The sequence below is a fragment of the Lepidochelys kempii genome, chromosome 6, assembly GCF_965140265.1.
Source record: "Lepidochelys kempii isolate rLepKem1 chromosome 6, rLepKem1.hap2, whole genome shotgun sequence".
Lineage (NCBI taxonomy): Eukaryota > Metazoa > Chordata > Testudines > Cheloniidae > Lepidochelys > Lepidochelys kempii.
In genome coordinates this window covers 30872374-30892678 of record NC_133261.1, presented here as the reverse complement: position 1 = coordinate 30892678, position 20305 = coordinate 30872374, and the positions used below count along the sequence as shown (strand labels likewise).

Here is a 20305-nt window from a genome sequence, read left to right as displayed (position 1 = left end):
AGCTGGGTTGGATGCTGGGTTTCTCCATGGACGATGTGTAGGAAGTGTTGGTGGGACAGAATCCTTCTTACCCTAGTGATAGAGAAACTGGAGAGCTTCTCTATGGCTGCCACTCTAGCTTCTGGGTTGGAGTATCCCCCACAGCCTTTGTGATTCCCCTCTGCATGTAGTGATCTGTGGGATGATGTGGTCAGTGGTTGATCCACCAGCCGTGTCTCAAACTCCCACCCTGGTGACAGTGGGATATTTCTCTTGCCTTCCTACAGTCTCTTATAACCACTTCAAGTGAGACACTTTCACCAGCTCTTGCTGCAATGCCTGCCTCACACTGAAGATTTTTAATATGGTTTGCCAGATTTCTGTTGCATCATCATGCTTGTGCTGCATCTTCAACACTTGAAGTTTAATCAAGTTACATGAACCTAAGGCCAAAGGTAAAGGTTTCAAACATCTCTCTTTGGCTTTGTGTTCTGTTGTAGAAGATGAAATGTTTATGAAAATACATACATAATAATATATTAAGAAAAAAACTGAACAAACATGATAGACCAGGTTACTTTGGAGTCAGTGAATCCTACTGCTTGCCTGCATAAGAGAGTAAGAGGGTGCAAAGAGTCCACTTACTCTCCTGAGTGGGTTACTTGCATTGTCAGAGTTTGTACTGGGGGAGAGCAGCACCTGTGGGCTGCAACTTCCCTTCCTGGGTAGGTGATGGGGAATGGGCAAAATCTCCGCTCTGCTGGTCCCAAAACATCCCAGCCTTTTCACTGGAGCCAGTGCAGAAAGTGAAATAATCTCTGCTGGCAAAAGGCCTGATACAGATTACTCCCATTCTGAAGCAAAGAAACAGCAGAAACCAAACTGTGACCCTGCTTCACAGTCTGGTTCCTATGCTGCTCAGATATGTACTTAAAAATGTAATAAACAACTTTGTTACCACAACTGAAAGATGGAAAAGCCATTGCAGGTCATCTGTTCCATTTCACTTCCAGTGCAGGATTGGCCCCTACCGTACATTTTCTAGGGTTTTATCTGATTACAAAAGTACCAGTTGCTGAATGTTATTCTAACAAGTAAAGTCTGTTAGTTCTATTTGACTTATCAAGCATTTCTTTCCCCTTTCCCAGTGCTATTTCTTTGAATGGGAGGCTAAATGGGTTCAGCTACTCACAAAGACAGAGGTACTTGTCTGGAGACTCTGATAGCTATTGAATCATCTGTGTGGCTAGTTGCCAGGTTATTTAGCACATGTGTCTGTAACTGTGATACATTGGAAAAATTCAGTGTTCAATGAATCTTGAACTCATACTGCCTTCCACCTGTTTGGTGTAGTATCTAGTGGTAGTTCACTCTACTGTAATATAAAACATGCTGGAATATTAAGTGCTCAATACTTGATTGAGGTACCAAGTGGTTTCACTACTTGCTTTAGGTTTTTTCTTACACCATCTAGTTTCTTTATCTGGCTATGTTTCTTTGTGCAAATTTACAAAATGTGGGCCAGGTAGGTTTTGCATGTCTAGCTTGGATCATGGGAATCTTTCACACTGCAAAGGCCATTACTAACAAGCCACAGGTGTACACTGCATGAGCATAGAACTGTCTCCATTTGACAATTTTTATGCCAAAAGCACATATTTCGAAGTCCAAAATGAAAGGCTGCAGGCCTGGGAAAAGTTTTCTGACTATCCATGCATACTACAGCTCCAAAAGAAGCTTACTAGAAACCCTGAAAAACATGTGACAAAATCAAACATTAATTTTTAATAAAACCCAACCTGTTACAAAATTGCACAATAGAATTGTGAGAATAATATTCAGTAAATAATTTACTTGATAAATTTTGCCTCTTTTTCTGTTCACAAAGTATTCATGAGCTGCCTACAATGTAGTCATATTTATTAGTTATTTGAAATTATTTGTGCAACATTTTCATTGCATAATTATTGGTCTTTCAATTTCAGAGCACTTAATTTACTGCAATTCAAGTATTCAATTTATGAACTTTTGAACAGTGTTAGTTGGTTTTACCATATATGGCACATGGCATGTTCCTATTCCTAGATTAGATTTAACACAATTCTCTGAATCAGGTTTCTGCTGCAGAATCCTGGTGATCACTTACAATACAAAGTCTGATTATTTAGATCTTTTATACCATTGATCACTGTGTGTCACTGACCTGAGTGCAAGGAACTACCAGGGGTCGATAGATTGTTTTAGAATGATTTTGTTCCTTCCTTTGGTGTAAGATTTAGCTAGTGTCCATAGAGAACCAATACAACTCCCAAGTATCCTCCTATATGTAGTCCTGGCTGTGTCATTCCTATCACTGTTTTCGTTCAATCAGTATGTGGTTGGATAAAATGGCACAGCAGGCATGTGTCATCAAAGCCCTGTTGCCAGTGAGTCTGCAGCGTGGTTCTGAGATGAGCTTTAATCAGCTAGATAAAAGGACTGCTTGTAAGACATGGCAAATAGGTTAGGCCAGTGGATTTCAGATCTCTTGCCTGGGAAAAAATGAGCCCAAATATACTTTAAAATCATGTATGCCATGGATCCTCTTTTTATATACATCATATATTGCTATTGCTTTCAAAAGCATTCTAGGTTTAAAATGTTTAGAAATAACTTAGATATGGCAAAAACCCATTTCCATTTAAATGGAATGACTGACTCATATTGTTTCTTTGCATTATAATGTGCAGAATGTAATTTTGTTTACAAGCATCAACTTTCAGTAAAGTTTTTCTGGAAATAAATGAGCCTGATCCAAAGCCTACTGAAGTTAATATAATGTCCCATTGATTGCATAGGGCTTTGTATCAGGCCCTATAAAAAGATTTTGCTGTATTTGTTTTTATATCTCTTACTTTAAGCTGTATTTGTCTAATATGTTACAAGTGTATTCAAACATCTATATTTAAATATCTCCATATTAACTTTGTTTTAAATTGAACTTCGAAACCACATATTTTACAAATACATTTTTCTAAAGAGGCAAGATACAATTGAAAATTATTTACAGATTCCCCCTCTCCATTCTTCTGCTTTAACATTTAACCCAACTTAAAATGTTTCTTTTACTCCTATTTGCAGAACCAAGATGGATCATGTATCCAATCAGTCAATCTTATTCTTAATCAGGATCCCAAGAGGCAAGTGACTCTGACTCATTCAGGAGATGTTTTGATATATGATCAGTACAAAATTAGCCTGCCCTATTCAGATGGTAAGGAATAATAAATACATAAGTAAATAATGCATATCAAGTACCAAAGCCGTATTTTAAAAACCATGTGTATGAATTATGTTGTTGCCATTGACACATTGCTAATTCCCCATAGGATGGCACCAACTGGTGTTTAACTAACTGCAGTGGTATTTAATGCCTTGATGACAAAAATATTCAGTATTAGTATTATGCCAAAAGCCTCTTACATGAAGATAAAGTTAATTGTACCTTTGACAGGCCCATAGTCTATCACTCAGACTACAAGTTCCTTTAGTTCTGTCCTAAAAGCAAAATTTTCTCCAATCGTCATTGTATGTCTTGACTCTGACTTTTCTCCTCTCCTTACTCATACAGAACTCACAGCAATGTCAGTGGGAGTTCTTCTTGCTCTACTTACATAGCATATTGGTGTTGAGATCCACCTGAGATCCACCAGAGGAGTTCTGCCTTAAGTTTGGGTTTTGTATTTTCTTGCCTCAACCCAGTGCATTTTTAATATACCATTGTTGGGAGAGTCAAGTATTTTGCATATTAAACCATAGCCCCATCCTGCAAGGATCTGTGTTGACTTCAGTGAGAGCTTAAGGGCACTTGGCATCTTGCAGGATCAGGCTCTGTGAGAACTGTCCAAAATGTCTGTGCTTCATGCAGTACATTGCCACCAGCATGATGATGTCACCTGCCTACAGCTGATTAGCTGAAAGAATTGTGTTTTTAAAACTATTTGATTCTACTTACTCTTTATGAAGTTGCAGTGATCCTTTGATGTGTTTTTGCACAACTTGAGAGAATGTATCAAACATTTAGTTTGCCTTATGAGACAGTAAAATACGTCCTATTCTCCTGTGATATATCACTGTTGCTTTTTGGGGGGTTCAGAATATGGAAAATGTAACTGACATAAAATAAAAAGTATTGAAATTAGAACAAGGTTCTTAACCATTTTCTTTCAACTTACCTTTCTTCTCCTTCCCCTCCCAACCAGATTCTTTTGAAATCAGGAAGCTCTCCTCTGTGTTTTTGCAAGTAAAGACCAACACTGGACTACAGATACTGTATGACAGGCAGGGGCTAAGGCTCTATCTTCAAGTTGATGACCGATGGAAGGATGATACTGTGGGCCTTTGTGGAACCTTCAATGGGAACATGCAGGATGACTTTTTGTATGAATGACTACTGTCTTTTTTCATATATTTAGAGTGGTATAGAAAATATGCATGCTGAAGATTCTTGGACAGATACCAAGAGTTTGACTTCATATTTCCCCCTTCTCTCCCTCAGAATGCTGGAACTGAGAAGTTGGTTTTGATTTGCTAGAAGGGGAAACCTTTAAGACAATATAAACCTCATTGATGTTGATGTCTTTTTTTAAATGAAAATAATCATATAAAAATACACTAGAATATAAACAAGTTCTAGTAGCTCCCAGACCTAGTTTGTTTGGAGATTTGTGCCTGAAAATGTCTCCTTCCTGAAGGACTTTCTGCTTCCTCGCAAGCCTTTCCTTATCTCTTTCCAGATCCTAGTCTCCACTACCATTCTAATCTCCTTTCTCCAACAGAGTTCCCATTGTGCTGAGTCTTGCAGCGCAGCAGTAGATTTCAAAATGAATTTGCCTGTTGTTTGAGCTTCACTTTGTTGTGAATGCATTGGAACACAGTTAGAGCTGCATGAGCACTCCAGTGAAACATATTAAATCTGGTCCGTTTTGCCCTGAAGTCTGTGTGCAGTCTTGCAGACCCAGCACAGTGAAGTGGCTTCAGGATGAAGAAATAGTCAATTATAAAGAAGGGAGAAAGTAAAGTGGAAAGGAATGAAAAAGGATAAAGAGGAGTTAACAGAGCAGAAAGGAGTTGAGCTCATTTAGAGCAGGAGGGGACGTTCCTTTGACCTGTCAGAAGGAAAGAAAAGAAGTGTTAATTTTTAAATTAAACTGAATACTTTTTGTTAAAGCTAGTAAAAAATAGGAACATTTTTTACACAAAAATGTCCCTAATTTCTTTGAAAAGTTTTAGAACTATTTTTTCCCTCCAACTAGCTCTATTTTTTATTTTAAAGATACAAAGAATCATCAGGTAACACTGCCTAGATCACACTGGGATGTGCCATAAATTTGCCAACGGTATTTACAAGATGCCACGATATTCTTACATTCTTAAAAGTTTAATTCACAATCATCAGATGTTTGCAACACACCTCTCAATCTCCAAACCTGCCCATCTGTAACACAAGCCATCCAAATGGGTGACAAATGGCTGAAATGTGACAGCTGCACCATAACTGGCAGATTACAGTGTTTAAGTAAAAAACCATAATTGAGATCTAATGCCATAATTGACAAATTATAATGGTTTTTAAGGGTCTTTTCTCACTGTGTGAAGCACATGATCTGGTTATGCAATCTCTTAGGGTACATCTACATCGCAATAAAAGACCTGTGACACGGCCATGGCTGGCCCGGGTCAGCTGACTTCGGCTTGCGGTGCTCTAGCCATGGGACTAGTTGCTGTGTAGGGGCTCGGGCTGGATCCTGGGCTCTGAATCCCGGCAAAGTGGGTGGGTCTTCGAGCCTGGGCTCCAGCCCAAGCCCTAATGTCTGCACTGCAATTTTTAACCCAGCAGCCTGATCCCTGTGAGCCTGAGACAGTTGAGCCAGGCTCTGAGGCTTGGTGCTGTGGAGTTTTTATTGCAGCATAGATGTACCCACAACCTCCTGCCCATCCCCAATTAACCTGTAACAGATTACAAACCTGGTTGATTTGCTTTACACAGTGATAAAAGCTCCTTAAAAACCATTTGTCCAACAAAACATACAGGTACCATACAGAGGCGAAGCTCAAGTGAGAGTGAGTGTATGCATGGCTATAGCAGTGGGGTCCTGGCCCAGACTACCCCCAAAATGAATGAATGCAGCCTCCCTCTCTACAGAGGATGCTGCCTACTCCATTATTGTGGCTTTTCCACAAAAAATGCTGCATGTCCCCACCCCAGTTAATACAATCCTCCCACACACTGCTCCAGCATTAATGCAACTCCCCTGCCCCCACAATACACAAAAGGTCCCTCTCACATATATCTGAAATAAATGCAATTCTAGTTACTGCTGGCTGACTCCTTTATACCTTGCAGCTGCTGCTGCACCTCTGCTGTTTTTTCTGGGGCCAAGCAACACTCAGCTGCTCCTTCTGTCACATCTCTGGGCCCCTTGCTTCTCCGCCCCTTCCCTTTTTCTTCCAGGGACCAGAGAGAGTCCTGGCAGGGGAGATGGCCAGGGGCAGACAGAGGATTCTAGGTAGGGGAAAGATGAGGAAGGAGTGGAATGGAAAAGGTACTATTTTTACCAGAGGAGGGACAGAGGAGTGAGCAGGAAAAGCACAGGGTATTTCTACACAGCAATTTAACACCTGTGGCTGGCCAGTGTCAGCAGGCTCAGGCTCACAGGGCTTGGGCTGCAGGGCTGTAAAATTGCAGCATAGACATTTTGGGTCGGGCTGGAGCCCGGACTCTGGGATCCATGCCAACATTGCACTTTTATTGCCCCTCAATCTGAGCCCCTTGAGCCTGAGTCTGCTGACACAGGCCAGCCGTGGGTGTTTAACTGCTGTGTAGGCATACCCTCCTGTTGGAGCACTGCCCAAGAGTGCAGTGAGACAGGGATGCTGACCAACTTCATTGCAGGGTGTGATGCAGTTGAGCAGTCATGTTGTAAATTTGTGATGTTGTCAGTGACTGACCTTTGTCTTGCAAAAGATCTCCAGTAGGAGTACCTGAAAGCACCCCACAGCTGTTTGGAAACTCCTGGAAAACTTCATCGGCATGTGCCCCTGGGTATGACCATTCACCAATGGACCCATGTGATATTCACTTACAGGCAGGTGAGCAGTACAGATCAATCATTATTGATTTGACACCAAAATGTTTCATCCTGCTGTATCTCTGAGCCCGAGCCACAACAGCTAAACAACTCTTTTTAGTGCACTAATACGAGCCCCACTAGCACAAGTGTGTGGATCCAGGCTGGGAGTCTTGGTCCCAGATGCAGTATAGACATGCCCACAAGGCCCAGATCCAGAAAGGTTCTTAGGTGTCTAAGTCCCAGTTTTGGGCTCCACTGTGATCCACAGAACTCTTGCTTGGCTATTGTCTAATCCTGTAGGCACCTGTGTTTCTGCTTCTGGGCATGTGCACTGCTGCCTTACTCTAGGCCACCAGGTACCTCTCTCATACCTACGGCCCAAAGCAATTTACAAATTGCAGGAGAAAAAACATTTGTCCACCTAACTCACCTGCAGGGGCTGATCCAGTAGGTGTGCTTAGAGACTGCCTGCTGGATTGAGTCCCATTCGAAATGGTTGTGGTGGTGATGCCGACCCTATAACTTGTAGCACAGTGGTAAGAGCTCTCATCTGGGAGGTGGCAAAGCCAGGGTCCAGTTCCCCATCTCCAATGACTATCTAATTGTTTATCCAAAGCAGAATAGCTTCAACACCAGAATATCCTGTAGCTCAGTGGTTACAGCACACTCCTCAGTGGTGGGAAGCTGCTGTTCAAATCCTTTCCATGCTTCAGGCAGAAGGGGGGACCTGGGTCTCCAACCTCCCAGGTGAGTGCTCTAACCACTGGGTTAAAAGTTCTAAACTGGGTACCATCACCACCACCCATTTTGTGTGGTGTTAGGCAGATACCACTACCACCTTCTCCTATCATTTGATGTGGAGTGAGGCAGGTGCCTAACGCATTCTCACATGAAATGACTTGAGTGTGTAAGCTGCTTGACTCTAGGAGAGGGGTTCCCTTCTGTGGATGACTAGCAGAAATAGCCATCTCCCTACAGCCTGGACTTAGTGCCTATCTCTGTGAGAGGGGCAGGGCTTAGGACACATCCCTCTCTTCGGCATCTTCCATTGGCTAGTTTGGCTTTGTGGATCGCAGTGTTATTACTGTGTTTTTCTAGGCTTAGCATCCTTTACGGAGCTGGGCCTGACTGCTTCTCCAGCCATCAGTGCAATTTCTATTGATAGCAATGGAAGTTACACATACAGATCTACTATAGAGTAAAATATGTTCATAAATCTCTTGCTATGGTCAGCTTCAATAAACAGTACTACTTCCTCCTCTAAGAACTCTACCAAGTGTTAATAGTTTTGGAGCTAAAATATGTTTGTTTTAATGTATTACCTTAACAGCCTCTTATGCAGCAGAAGCTTGTAGCATCGTTACAAAAGAACTCTTTGCTCCTTGCCACACCTATCTGAGTCCTGTTTCCTATTTTGAGCAGTGCAGAAGGGACACCTGCAAATGTGGCCAGATTTGTTTGTGCTCTGCTTTAGCCAATTATGCTCATCAATGCCGAAGACATGGAGTGATAATAGATTTTAGGTCTAGCATCCCAGACTGTGGTAAGTTGTCTTTCAGTTCAGGTCTAATAACTTAATGTCATAGGTTTTATGCATGGTGGTGAACAAACTAAATGGGATGTTGCCTATTCCATATATGGGACCAATGAATTATAGTCCATTCTTTTTATACACAGTACTAGGATGAGGTTCCTTTTCTCACCAAATCAGAATAAATGCTGTAATTTATCAGAAGGTCATTTCTAATAGCTCTTTCTCTGTTCTCCCACTCACACATCATAACATATAATTCTCTTATCTGAGAATCAAGGCTGAATTGTTTTCAAAACAGGCTAGGGAAGACACATCTTCCACTATTTTTGTGTGTCTAAATCTCCTAGACTACTTTGAATATCTCATCCCAAATGTCTGTATTGGTGCAGTTCATGGGATGGATAAATAGCTTCTGGTTCTCTCTAATCAGAGTAGGGCTCTGTGGATTTTTTAAACTAGATCATTGAAGAATTAAGGTGTTGATATCATAGCTAAGGTAAGGTAGCGGAAATCCACATTTGAAAGATTTGAAATCCTCCAACAATTCTTCAAGAACCTGAGTCTCTTTTTTCCCCCATTGATACGTGGCAGTTGTGGTCGATCCCTCAGTTAATGGAACTACACTAGACTGCATGTATTCTTGACTGTTGCAAACAAAATTTCAGACTGTGTGATTCAACAGCTGTAAAGCACCAACATCTTAATCAGTTGCTTCATTGTGTTTTTGTTTGAGATGTTGTGCACTGTTCAAAGCACTCACTTGAGAGCCACGCATGTTGAGAGTTATAAAGACAAAAGGCCAGAGTCTGGTCTCAGTTACACCAGTGTAAATCTGGATTAACTGCACTGATTTCATTGAATTGACACTGGTTTTAAATCTGTGTAATTTATATCCCTTGGTGTTATAATAGCAATTCTAATGTAACTGGGATCCAAGAAATAATGATGTTTTATCAGAAAACGTGTTGCCCTAAAAACGACTTATGAGATTGGAGTGTACTTGAATCTCTTGCACTGTAATTAGAGAGATCTATTTCATTTGGATAGCTCTTTCATGTGAGGACACAAAGGAGTACAGTACCTGTGTATCTACCTGTGGCCAAACTTGCCAAACATTTTCTATGCCAGAGACATGCAGCGGTGATTGTGTTGAAGGTTGTGCTTGTCCTCTTGGAATGTATTTGAACAGCAAGACTGAAAGATGTGTACAGAGGTAGGTATAACTTGCAGCATTGACAGTGAGTCTAAGTACCACTTTAAATGTGTACATTTATATTTTCAAATCCAAGAGAGAGTTTAGAAACTATGAGTGCTTTGTGTATTCTGTAGAACAATATACATCTCCCCTAGATCTGGCAGGTTTTTAGTATCACACAGAATCATGTTAATCAGGAAACTTGCAATCCTTTGATTCTTAAACTCACCTTACACAATTTGGTGTGCTGTTTTGAAAGGCCAATTCTTAGCAGTGCAAAAAGCAGAGATAAAGATGTTCTTTCAAAAGACAGTTTTTATTATAGTCTCCACTGAATTTCATCATTGCTTTATCAATGAATTCCACATACAGTTCTGGAGCCTTAACATTTCACCTGTCCTGCAGGAAGGGAGTGCCTTATTTATGGACCTTTTTGTTATTCAGTAGAGTTCTCCCTGCAGAGCAGACAGTCCCCATGAAAGCTAAAATTGTAAAGCTCCAGGTCTTATAACGTGGTATTGATGATGATCAGTCTTTACATGCTAGCTGTTTTTGAATATTGGAGAGGTAAAAAGGGTAGGGACTTTGCTAGTGCTATTGATTTTATATGGAAAGCACTCATATACTATGGTGATGGGCATCAGTATGAAACCTAGATAGATAGATAAGCAATGCCATGCTGTGCCTTGTTTTTATCTATCAGCTTTACCAACATTGTGCATTTTCAGTCCTGAGACCACATCCACTTCTACAAACATTAGAATGAATTCTTTTAATCTTCTAAATAAATGACTGCTGACAATACTTGGTGACACTGAACCAGATCCTCAATTACACTGGTGTAAATTTGGAATAACTCCCTTGACTTCAAATGAGTTACTCGGGTTTTACACTGATGCAGCTGGGATCATACTGCCATATATTTCTTTCAGCATAAAAAAGCATATGGGGTAAAATACTAGCCCCATTCAAGTCAATGGCAAAACGCCCATTGATGTCAGTAGAGTCAGGATTTCACCTATGGAGTGGAATAAAATAATCCAGGTGGCTTCTGAGAGCTGGTGCAATATTCACGCTTCTCTACTGTGGGACCAATAGAGATATAGAACATTCAGAGGTTGGGAATCAGTACCATAAAAAACAAATGAAAGCCAGGAATTTACATGATTGCAGTCTTAGGTTTTCATGGATCTCTCGATGCGTAGAGAGTCTTACCCTCCATGCCTTCTAGTTCTTTCACCAACAAACAATGACCACAGGGGAACCCTAGAGTCTGTCTTCTGATGGGAGTCACACAGAACTAAGGGGATTCTTAATTTCACTTAATACATTATTAACTAATTCCTGATGAACATGGAGTTAGGAGAGGGAACATGCAGTGCAGAATGCCTCTCCCCCATGCTCCATCTCTTTCCATACATCCCAATCAGCTGTACAGATTTTATATGGAAGGAAAAGTGTTGGCCTTGTTTGCTACTCTCATGGCATTCCCTGTGGCTGTGTTCCCCCTTTTCCATGCCGTAGGCTGTAGAGACTTGCTTTGCTTCTTTACCTTTAAAAAATCTTTTTTAGAGTATAAACTATGATTTAAAAAAAAACAACTAGTATATTAAAGTGATGGTGATGGATTATTATCATTCCTCTATTACTGTCTGAAGTAGCTGCTCCAGATTTCTTTCCTATTGCTGTCTATTATACGAACTAGACCTTTGCACAATAGATAGTGTCAGAAAGCTGCTGACCTTACCTTCATGGAGACACATCTCAATGCCCTCATGGTAACAATACCATGCTAAGGATCCAGACCAATACACCATGCAGAATAAGATCATCAACTTTTTGAATGGCAGTAATTAATGGTTAATGTGAAGGTTTTTTTTCTTCCTTATGTCTGTCTTCTAATGCATGATGTACATGTTCCCATATGATTAAAATTATTTGTTTTTCTCCTCTGTAGGAATGAGTGCCCTTGTTATTTTCAAGGAATTGAATATCCACCCGGAGAAAATATTATCACCTCTTTGGGCAAATGGTAGGACATGCCCCTTGTTTGGGTTTTTTTCCCCTGTGCTCTGTCAAGTCATTCGCACTATCCTGTTTTATCTTTTATTGAGAATTCTGTAAACTAGCTTTAAAATGTTCATGACTTTCTGCCTCTCTTTGGACAGCACTGTTCCTGTGAAATGCATGCTTCTAGAAATTCTCTCTGCTGTGCTTCCTCTCAGAGCCTCCTGTAAGCGGGCTCCACAACACTGAATAGATAGGCATGCAAGTTAATGGTGCAGAGAACCTTGAGGACTTCCCTGGCATCCCCAACCCCTTCCCTGGCTTTCCTCTTCCAACCTGGCAGGACTAGACCCTTGTTGAACCCCCCTGGGATCAGGGGAATGCTGTGGAGGCAGAACTCCAATCCAGGCACTTGTTAAACTAATCTGAGTGCTACCAGACACATCCTTTTCACCCATTAATTTTGCCTGGCAAAGTTAAATTAGGGGATGAGTCAAATTTCAACCCCCTTCCCCTGTATCGAACATCCTATTTTACTTTCACTGCCTTTATTTGCTGGCAGAAGAGATTGCTTTGACTCTGGAAAAGTCTGGCTGGTTAATAAAACACATCAGTTAATCTTTAAAGTCTGATTTCCCATTTACCTGACTAGGCATCAGTATTGGCAAACACCCAGTGGTATAGTGTGAATACATGCCAGTCCTTCTCATGCACTCTTGAACCAACAAGTACACCGATCCAGATAAATATATAAACTGTTCTTTGATTAAGCCTGTCTTCACTTTGGGGCCAATACTGTCTCTGACTTCTTGCCCATGGGGAGTGTACCCTGGCAACAGAGCTAGGGCAGTTCTATTGTGCATGCAAAAGAAAGGAGTGCACAGAATTTAGTGGAGGGGTGCACAGCCCTGCTTTTATGAAAGCATTTTGGACAGGATTTGCCTCTCTGTGCATATACTGGAATTATCAGATGGTTGAGATCCACTGACTGAAATGTTTTAAATTCTAAGGCCAAATTCATCTTTTCCTTGACTTCAGTGGAGTTACATCAGTTATGTGGCCCCTTGTGTTTTAACTAAAAGAATATTGTGAAATGTAGCATATTGGACTATGTATAGCACATTTTAAAATACTTTGCACTGGTCTACATTGTGAGTAGACCTCTTAGACAGTTGTAAGATTATCTTGCTTACCTTCTGGTTAGTCACGATTTTTCTCTGGCTACACTTTAACATGGATTTTTGCAGGTCAATTGATACAGAGACTGTCTTACATATGAGTTACTATATGGACAGTGGGTCTAGAGGAACTAGTCAGATTTAAGAGACATTTTAGGGTAATAATATCTGTATATATGGGAGATCACTAATAAAACTGCAGCATGTAACAGAATGTATTTGCCTACTGCTATATACTTGTTAAAAATGGTTCGGGTCTTTCTCAGGCTCATCCAATCCTCTTTGTCCTATTGTTCCCTTAGTCTCCTTCCACTTTTAGACTTGAGTTCCTTTCATGCTTGAAACAGCCTCTTATTGTTAACTTTCTTCCAAGTGCTCTAGCGATCTTTTTTTCAACCACCTCCTCAAAAAACCCCACTTCCACTGTGATGCAGTTCCACGCCCACAACAGCACTCTCCCTCACCATTTTTGTCCTGTATTGTTTTTCCATATTCTTCTCTCTGAATTAGATTGCAAGCTCCATAAGACAGAACCTGCACCTTTAGTGCATTTGGATAGTTGTGTAAAATATATGTTGCTCCAAATACAATATTAAATAAGCAGTAGCACAGACAGAAGCATTTTTTATATTTTATTTACTGGCTGTCTAGCAGAGGTGAACTGGGGAGACCACAACTGTCGCAGAAGAATAAGTGAATAGTACTAAAGTTCACTGGCTGAAATTCTCCTTCAGTATAGAACAGAATATGAATTAGAGCCAACATTATTCTTTTCTTCCCAGTGACTGAGTCACTATCTAATTTGCTACTAGAAAAGGAGGACTTGTGGCACCTTAGAGACTAACAAATTTATTTGAGCATAAGCTTTTGTGAGCTACAGCTCACTTCATCTGATGCAATTTGCTACTGTTCTATAAAGTAGTAGACTATTTTGGCTGGAATTAGACAGGTACAGAAAGTGCCAGTGTTCAGTGCTGCTTTACATAATGTTTATTGCAATTATGTTTTGGGTTTAAGCAGTTCATTGGTTTTCTTTGCACTTGTTTTGTTGGCAGAGGCATGAATCTAATCACGCCTCCTCCTGTTTAGCCCCACCATATTAGCGCAATAGCGTGGGAGAAGCTTTCACAGTGACTGTTCTGCACCACCCCAGTTAGTCAGATGATCTCTCCCGATGGTGTGTGCACACTCAAAGCAGTGGGAGATACTGACTTAGATTTTTTTTTCTTTTTTTAGTAGTAAGGATATATTGAGTTGTGTTTTTCTCCAGTCCTTCTGATGCTGAAAGCTTGTCATGTAAGCCCCCCTCCCTCTCCCAGTACACTCTAATTGAAACCTTTCTTCATAAGAGTCATAATAAAAATGAGATGTAAGTACAAGATCCGGTGATCTTGTGTGTGCTGGACATTTCTTTAATGATCTAGGTTAGGAGCAGTTGAGAAATATCAGCAACATTATGATGCTGTAACTGAGCTTTGCTTGCATTTGGAAAAAGAGGAACATACACAGCCTGAGAGACTGGAACAATTAATAGTTGTGGTTATTAATTTTTTCTGTGATTTATTTTCCTTTTTCATTGTGTTTCAGCCATGACTGAATTTTGCTTTAATAGCTTATGGTGGCAGGACTGGGGAAGTGAAGTCCAGTGATTTTATTTTGTACAACACAGCATTTTATCTTACTGAATTGACACTGTTTTGAGCTATCTTTGGAGTCATTTGGGTTTCCATTTGACTTGCCAGTCCACTCTTCAGCATCTTTTTGGGCTTCTAAAGAGAAAAATCAATCCACTGAATATTTACAATAGTTAACCAAAAGATTTTTTTCTAAATACTAATAGTTTACTTTGTTTATTTAGAAGGGGCTTTCTCTTACGCAGAGTTGAAGTCTAATGAATAGCTTGCTATAGCTGTGTATATGGTTTTTTTTGTTTTGTTTTTTTACTGTAGTTACATATTTGAATGCTTACTGTAAGATACATGTAACACAGTTTCACATACAGGGTCTGCTTTTGCTACCGTGGCAGTCAGTGATAAAACTCCCATTGATATCAGTTGGAACAGGACTCGACCTAGTAATGTCATCATATTTTTGAGTTAGTTCTCCATGGGCTCTATTCTTTAAACTTAGCATTTGTATTATGTAATGTTTGTTTATTACAAGGACTGTTCTATTCTTTTATTACATATATAAGCAGCAAGATAGGCTGAAACTTGGATATACATTAAGAACCTTCTGATCAAGACACCACAAACTCCCTTATTGGTTATCTTTGTGCATACATATTTATATAATTTTATTTTGAGTAACATTTTACACATTTTTTTCAAATATAGATGAAGGGTAATATTTGAAACCTTTCTGGTTTTAATTACAGCTAATTATATATTTTTTGTTGCAGCCATTGCCAAGATGGAATGATGAGTTGTGAGAACAACATTGGTAAGTGAAGAAGATGCATTAAGGCATGAAGAAGACAGACCCTGCTTCTTCCATGATGTCTCATTGATTATTGTGGGACTCTGTGAGGGCATAAAGGTCCATACAATCATCACTTGGCAGGACTGGAGCTTTAAATTAGAAATTTAACCTATAGTATAACTAAAAGTAGGGTTAGAGTAAAACAATAGATACTCTGTTGAAACTACTGGCTATCTGTGAGAAAATGCTTTTTATCAATATTTTAGTATAGCAAAATGTTTTCAGATTGATAATGCAACCTAAGTTTATTATGTAATGTAAACAGCAGATCTTCACATGGAGCAAACGTAGGCCAGATTTGTCTGACAAAATGTTGGAAAAACTGGACATTTCCAATGTTTTTACAAACTGAGATTTTGTTCCCCTCACAGTTTTAGCTAAGTGCTGTTTCTGTACTATCAGTTTTTACTTTCTCCCCAGAGTGGTATAAATGTCATAAGAATTATAATGTTGTGTGTGGTGCATATGTAAAAGGAAAACATAAATAACAATTGCTTCTTGTGTTATAGTATCTTTACTCTGACTAGCAGATCCTGAGGGGCTAAGGGCTGGACTTTGTGAAAATGTTCCTGTGCATTTCAGATTAAAAAAAACTTAACTTGCTGTGAAGTGCAGGATGTTTCAGGTTTTTTTGAAACTGTGGGTCCTTGACTCTTTGATGAATACGGTTACTGATTGCATTGCAGGGTGTCACTGCAAGTAGTGTGGGGGTACAGCAATCTCCTAGATGTCTGCTACCACACTCCGAGTTTGAGAGCAAGCCCTGTAGATGCTCCAAGCACTACGCTCTCCAGGCTCTATCCTTCAGTTCCCCAAAACACTTGCACAGTTCAAATAATGGAGAATTCCTTTGCTACGGCAGCCAGAATAAACAAGGCAAATACCCACGGTGTGATTTCCTTAGTGGTTAAAACAAAAAAGAGATAAAACCAACAGTTCCCAACCCAGTGCCTAGGAACAGGCCGGTCTAGGGGTATACAAAGCAAAAGGCTGCTGTGTAACCTGGCTGCACCAATCACTTGCCTGCAGTCAACAGCCCTGTGTTCTTGCTCTGACTGCCACTGGACCCCTGCCAGCAACAGGAGAACCTCAGCCCAGCTGTCAGGTCCTTCAGATCCAGCTCTCAGGCTACCTGCTATCCACTATTCCCTCCACAGCCAGCTCCCAGCTTCTGCTCACATGCAGCCTCTGGCTCCCTCCTGAGCCAGGTAGTACTGCCCTTTCCTGTGTTTGGGGGATTATGGAACCTTCCCTGGGCTGGTTGTTAAACTTGGAGGGAACAGTGCACAGTAATGAGCAAGTAGGTTCATTAGAATACATTTATCTTTTTTCTTCTTTTCCAACTGGATCAGATTCATAGTGTCTGTTTGGGGTTAATTGTCTGACCAGGAGTTATAGATGAACCCACCCCCATGATTGGTCAAATTAATCTCTGGTTTAAATCAGCATTTATTAATTTTCAAAGCTTTCTACCAAATCTGAAATTTCAGGAATGATGAACGTCCGCAATATTTTGTTTTCCAGTACACAACTGCCCAGCGGGCCAGATTTATGTTAACTGTAGTAATCCACAAGCTAACATGGAGTTTAGCAGAGAGAGAACCTGTGAGAATCAGCTGCTAAATCTCACCTTCTCAGGACATCTTCCTTGTCTTTCAGGATGTGTTTGTCCACAAGGGTAAGTCCAAAGTACCCGTGCCTTTCATTGCACCTGCAAAGATGGCTGTACTCTCAGTAGTGACAGTTGAATAGCTTATTGCTTTGGGTTGCTTTTATAGTGGTGAAAAACACAGCAGTTACTACTTAGAGAACTTTTGTTGTCAAGGGGGAGCAAGTTCTGTTCTTAAGGACTCACCAGACAAAAGGCATGATCCTCTGGAGGCCTAAGATGGACGGGTGGTGTCAAATCTCTAATACCTCATAATAAGGATGAGGCCAGAGGGGTTCGCAAATACAGCCAGGACTTCTTCTGATACTGCACCAACAAATGTGTTGAACTGTTTTGGCATCAAATATGGTGTATTGGTGTGCGAGGGAAAGCTGTTATAAAAGACAAAGGAGGAGATTTTCAGAGGCATGATTAGCAGTTAGGAGCCCAAATTCCATCATCTTTCAATGGGAATTAGGGCTTGTCTATACCTGAAATGACCTCACCACACATTAAGCAGTGGGGACCATTGTCTGGCTTGTTAGGAAAGGTGTGCGCCTCTTTAAGGGCTAGAAAGCTAGGGAGTGACTTTCTGCTGCAGATAGGTCTGGAGATGCTGATCCATTCCCCCAGCTGACTGGAAGATGAGGGGAGAGGGGGCAGGGCGGGGGGGGGGCGGGGGCGGCAGAGGGAGACCACGACTACACAGGCCCATACTGGTGCAGGAAAAGCTCTCTTTTTATTTGGACTAAGAGGAGCAGCAGCCACCCTCCCACCCATGGAAATGGTGGAATACTGAGTTTTGGCAGGATCTGCTGTGGACACTGTGCTGGTTGCTCCTTTTCTGGGGAGCTGGGAAAGATTTTGGCCAAGGTGAAGTGGTTTGTTTGTTTGTTTTTTGCCTTCCCCACAGTAGGTTTTGGGGGGCTTAGTTGGGGCGAAAATAAAAATGCATAATCACACAGTATTTTTTTCCAGGTTTCAGAGTAGCAGCTGTATTCGTCTGTATCCGTAAAAAGAAAAGGAATACTTGTGGCACCTTAGAGACTAACCAATTTATTTGAGCATAAGCTTTCGTGAGCTACAGCTCACTTCATCGGATGCATACAGTGGAAAATATAGTGGCAGCTGGAAGCCCCCAGGGCTCCGAGCAGCGGGGCTCGGGTGGCGATTTAAAGGGCTCCGGAGGGTAGTGGCAGTGGGAGCCTCAGGCCCTTTAAATCACCACCCAAGCTATTGCAGTGGAGCCCCGGGCCTTTTAAATTGCCACCAGGACCCCCGGGGCTCCAGCAACAGGGCTCGGATGGTGATTTAAAGGGTCTGGGGCTCCAGTTGCCACTACTGCTCCGGGTCCTTTAAATCATCCCCGGAGCCTGCCGGAGCCCTGGGGTAACAGTGGTGGGGCTCCGGCGGCTATTTAAAGGGCCCGGGGTGGTAACGGCAGCTGGAGCCCCGGACCCTTTAAATCTCCGCCTGAGCCCTGACTCTTTAAATCGTCCCCGGAGCCCTGCTGCCACTGCGGCGGCTATTTAAAGGGCCTGGGTTGGTAGCTGCGACAGGAGCCCCGGGCCCTTTAAATCGCCACCCGAGCCCTACCGCCGCTTTACCAGGGCTCTGGCATCAGGGCTCTGGTGGTAATTTAAAGGGCCCGGGGCTCTAGCCACTGCTGGGAGCCCCAGGACCTTTAAATTGCCGCCTGGGGAAGCCGATCCGCCCCGGTACAGCGCCCGGGCTCTTGCCGGTATGCCGTACCAGGGAGTACCGGCTTACTTTCACCTCTGCCCCCAAAACTCTATATTCTGATGAATGAGAATAACTTTGACTCATCAACAATTAAGCATGTTGAGGCCTTTTTTTTTTTGGTGGAGAAAAGCTAAGGAGAGATTTTACCTTCATTCTTTGTGCCAGAGAAACATCTTTGATTTAGTGGCGCATAGTGTAAACATAAATGAAAGCTGATAGGACATTAATTCTGCTGTCTTTCCTCAGTGAATCAGACACGAAAACTAGATCGATATAATAGATTGTGGTTGTCATGAGCTTCAGTTGGAATATTGTTTTCTGTGGAGTTCAGGAAGAATCTTTATACTTGCTTTAAAAGTGATTGGTTGATGCAGTTGTGTTCTGCCCCAGGTGTATTCCCCTAGATGTAGAAATATTTCCAGATGAAGTCATTTGGAGCAGTGGATGATCACCAATTCTGAATACTAAGCTGTAGCATGTAAAGTTGGGTATCCCAAATTATAGGCCACTTTTGAAAATTTGGCCCAGTATCTCTACTGGTGCCCAGCGGAGTTGACCACGATAGCTGGAGAGTGAATATTGTTCTGTGAATTAGATAAAGTAGTGTTTCTAATATTCTTATTTTTGGGGAGAAGTACTGATGTAACATTCTTAAATTTGCATTACACTTTATATAAACTGAGTCAGAACATTTGTTCTGAACTATGAAATTGAATGTTGGTCTGAATCCAGCCCCCAAAATGATTTTATGTTATAATTCCTTCTTCTAATACTCCCACATTTTAAATAAGAGTGCTGAATTAGAAATCCTGATTAGCTTTTTCATAACAGTTGTTTCCTAAAGTCCAAAAATTCAAGCAGTTAAAGTTGATGCAGAAAAATATTGGTCAAAAATAAAAAATGAAAAAATAAAGATTTATAGACATGAGTTATCAATATATTTAAGACAAGACCTACTGACCGTATAAAGACATGCAGTCTTAGATACAATGACAGCCAGATGAGCTTAATTTTATAGAATACAGAGAAGATCTAGTTTACCTAAATAATATAAGGAGAACAAATGCACACACCTGAAAATTAAAGATAAATACACAAAATTTAGAACTATTTTTTTTTCTGAGAAATATCAATTTTTGGAATATTCTTTCCCTGAAGTAGTAGAAGTACAAAATATAGACTGATCGCTACATTTGGGGTCAGAGTAATTTTTTTCCATACTGGTAGGGACATTTTGGAACCCTGAACCATGCACTGAACATTGAGTTTCCTTTAGTGCAATGAGCAGAGGTTAGGAGACAAGATGTCATGGGGATAAATTAGAGTAATTACTAGTAAAAAATCAGTCATCCTCTTCTGACCTTGTAGAGGGAGCAGATGAATGTTAAATGTGTGACACAGACCTTGAGTCTCACTGTGCAGTTAAAA

General features: G+C 41.0%; 1 protein-coding gene across 4 annotated transcripts in view; it reads left to right on the top strand.

The window, feature by feature from the left end:
• Positions 1-20305, top strand: part of OTOG (otogelin) — a 170392-nt gene that overhangs the window by 48227 nt on the left and 101860 nt on the right. For all 4 annotated transcript variants that reach the window (XR_012159331.1, XM_073347364.1, XM_073347366.1 and 1 more), the window contains 8 exons: positions 3100-3232; positions 4221-4398; positions 6986-7110; positions 8422-8634; positions 9673-9838; positions 11778-11852; positions 15407-15447; positions 17011-17164. Coding sequence is in view for 3 of the 4 variants with exons in the window: in XM_073347364.1 (XP_073203465.1) it covers positions 3100-3232; positions 4221-4398; positions 6986-7110; positions 8422-8634; positions 9673-9838; positions 11778-11852; positions 15407-15447; positions 17011-17164 (1085 nt within the window). In the remaining variant the exon portion in view is untranslated. The remainder of the gene's footprint in view (positions 1-3099; positions 3233-4220; positions 4399-6985; positions 7111-8421; positions 8635-9672; positions 9839-11777; positions 11853-15406; positions 15448-17010; positions 17165-20305) is intronic.